Source organism: Apteryx rowi, unplaced genomic scaffold (assembly GCF_003343035.1).
Source record: "Apteryx rowi isolate R43461 unplaced genomic scaffold, aptRow1 scaffold_342, whole genome shotgun sequence".
Lineage (NCBI taxonomy): Eukaryota > Metazoa > Chordata > Aves > Apterygiformes > Apterygidae > Apteryx > Apteryx rowi.
The window spans coordinates 650,814-654,339 of NW_020449886.1; the positions used below are offsets into that span (position 1 = coordinate 650,814).

At 38.2% G+C, this 3,526-nt stretch overlaps 1 protein-coding gene across 1 annotated transcript in view; it reads right to left on the minus strand.

Annotated features, from left to right (window-relative positions):
* The window catches only part of FTCDNL1 (formiminotransferase cyclodeaminase N-terminal like), a 21,152-nt gene extending 17,626 nt beyond the window's left edge, over positions 1-3,526 (minus strand). Inside the window, exon 1 of the mRNA XM_026072435.1 lies at positions 3,478-3,526. Within this exon, the coding sequence (XP_025928220.1) occupies positions 3,478-3,526 (49 nt within the window). The remainder of the gene's footprint in view (positions 1-3,477) is intronic.

Consider the following 3,526-nt stretch of genomic DNA (forward strand, 5'->3'; position numbering starts at 1 on the left):
GGAACAAAAAATAGAAGAACGTGGAACAAAAAATAGAAGAACGTGGAACAAAAAATAGAAGAACGTGGAACAAGACATCACAGAGAACAAGACAAATATGAAGGCAGACAAAGCTCCCTCACAGGGTGGTATTTCCTGCCTACATCAGGTGGTGTTTGTAGGAATTGGCTCACTCAGGTTAGTGTACCACTTTGAGACCTAATATGACAACTGTTACAAACCACTGGAGCTTGTGCGCCAACAGGCCATAAAAACATACTTCATGCCATCACATCTTGAACGTGATGCATTTCCTCATGTTGTGACTACCACCTTCACTTTTTACTGATTATCCTTCATTTCAGTTGTAGATAAAATTAAGAACATAGTAAAGACTTAAAGACTGTACTTAGTTCTCTTGCAGAAATACAGTGTACTGGAAGGGACTGGAAAGAAAGGGAGAGAGAAAGAGGCAAAGCAGACAAAATCAGAATATCTACAAAAAATATATAAATGATTATGCTAACTTATCTATAAAACATAAGAGCCTATACTCTAGTAAACACCTTACTGATGTGCTTTCACTCATATTTAACAGTTTAGCATTCTTACTGTTATCATATTTTCTCAACATCTTTTTTCTGGCTTCTGAAATACTTAGTAAACACACAGCCAAAAGTCCACTCTTGAGGAAGATGTTTGCACATTCTAAAACAAACAGAACACAGTTTCMTCCTCTAGCCTCACATTTGTTCCCATTTTCACTTTTTAACCCATATACATTTAACAAATTATTTAGTAACTAAGCAACCAATGCTATATAAATTACAACTCCATGCTTTGGACAGACCAAGGAATGAAATCCTGAGATTTATTGTGAAGCTGTTTACATATTGCCATAGCCACATCAATGTTAGAAGCAAACTCAGAGCAATCCCTTTAGCATTAAAATTTATAGTATGCCACGAAAGGGAAATTTTTGTCTCCTTTTAAAGGTAGGAATGGGTTGATGCTTTCCATTTTAGGTGTGAACTGTTATGTATACCATCACTTTCCATAGAGAGCACATTTCACTGTTGTGATTTTATGTATCTGTAAATTCTGTTTCAGATACGGACTAGTTTTCATGCTCTTCCATAAGGCTCATGGCACTAAGACGAAAAACTGTATACCATCTTATACATTAGCTTTAATTATTATTGCCAACAGTTGCATCATGAACATATGTCTGCATATGGATTTCTGGGCAGAAGTACCACCATCACCTTTGGTTAGCATAAGTAACTGTCACTAGAATGTTAATAATTATGTTTGTAAACACTTTTAGACAAGCTAATCACTCATCTGGAGAAATATCAGTGTGTAGGAGGAAATACAGGCAACAGGAGGACAAGATCACAGATTTTTCACACTACTGATAGTATTTTTTCACTTACTAAAAAAATATTTATTAAAATGGAAATTTTCATTCTCCTAACCAATTCACTTAGGTGGATCCTTACAGCTTCATAGAATTTCATTAATCATAACAGAGCTCTGCCTGTGTATGCAAACCTTAGAGATCAAGGTACCAGTAACTAGATTTTTAAAGCACAGGCATAATAATATGGCTTCTATACTTTTGTGGGCAATTTTATTAAAAGGTCTACTTCCTATGAAAAAAGCAGACAACTTGTGCTTTTTCTTGTGCTTATACATTTAGCAGCTCTTACCCAGTATTTTCTTAACGCTTTTCAATAGGGAACAGGAGCAACAATGTTTCATTAGCCCTTTCTATTAAAAGTTTTAATATCTGCATTAACCAGAATTTCTCAAAATTGGTATAAGAAAACCTATCTGCAAGCAAGAACTGAAACAAGCAGTTGTATGGAGGGAGCTGGAGATTCGTTCCTTAATACCTCTGCTAATGAAGCAAAACGATCATCAAAGTTTCCACTTTCTTTTTAAGATTCTAGCTCAAGGGTATGCTCACAAAGAAAACCTAGAAAATGTGCTACAACTATACACCAAAAAACTCAGAAACCAGAAGGAAAATTAGTATTTGCCTGAGGAAATTTCAGAGTGACCACCCGAATATTTCTTATTGTGCCAGGGTCCCACACTTGCAAGCACTTACTTAATGACTATTATCTAACTTTACTACTGCTGCTCAAGAGAGTCTAGTTAAGCATCTTTCTGAGTATTTGACAGATTGGGACCTTCATAGTTTGATTCCTAATGCACATGGGTGGCATATTAAATAACTCCCAATTAAATCATTTCTAAAAACTAAACTACTGTCTTGTAAGTCTAACTTTAGAAGCTAATTTAGGCACCTCCTTTTACCTTTTTTAAACGTAGGCTGGAATACTGTCAAAAAATGTTGCAAATTCTCATACCTGATTTACTCTGTGGCTCTTCTAAAATGGTATTTGGAGTCTATTATCCTGATGGCTGTGTGAACAGATTAAACACAGACTTCCTAGATGATGTACGCTATGGGAAAGTGATAAATAACCAACATGTATATTTATGTGATAAATGTGCAATATAAGTTATAAATATGAAACACGCAGTGTGCCCTTGTGGCAAAGGAGGCCAGCAGCACCCTGGGCTGTGTTAGGCAGAGTGTTGCCAGCAGGGYGAGGGAGGTTATCCTTCTGCTCTGCTCAGCACTGGTGAGACGCACCTGGAATTCTGTGTCCAGCTCTGGGCTCCCCAGCACAAGAGCGACATAGATGTACTGCAGTGAGACCAGCAAAGGGCCACAAAGATGGTTAAGGGATAGGTGCATTTCTCTCATGAGGAGAACCTGAGAGAGGACTCTTCAGCCTGGAGAGGAAAAGACTGGGGGGGATTTTATCCATGTTTATAAATACCTGATGGGGAAAAACAAAGAAGACAGAGCCAGACTCTTCTCAGGGGTGCCCAGTGACAGGACAAAAGGCAATGGGCACAAATTGAAGCATAGGAAATTCTGTCTAAACATAAGAAAAAACTGTTTTTACTGGAGGAGTGATGGAACATTGGAACAGGTCACCCAGAGATGTTGTGAAGTCTCTATCCTTGGAGGTATTCAAAACCTGACGACACAGGCCAGAGCAACCTGCTCAAGATGACCCTGCTTTGAGTAGGGGGGTTGGACTAGACAGTCTCCAGAGGTCCTGTCCAACCTCTGCCATTGTGTATTTCTGAACTGCTCAGAGCTTTAAACTCTTGGGAGCACAGACAGGAATTTTGTTACATGAATTGCCAAAGGAACTTCAGTACCAAAGGTAGACTTCTTGACCATCATATATTTGTTCCTCTCTCTTGGCTTTAAATGCCAACCAACCAGCCAGCCCTCAATAAGATACCAGTGTCATTGAAACTTCTACTGTGAACAATGAAACTTCCTCAGTAATCTAGTTGGTAACATTTTAATACCATATATCTAGGTAAAAGGATATGGCAATTAAAATGCCACGTGCCTTGGTACTTTGTCTATACAAGCACTATCAGTACTGCTAAAAGCTGTACCTGTGCTTGAAGAATAATGTGAGCTTTTCGGACACTCCAGTGTAGACAT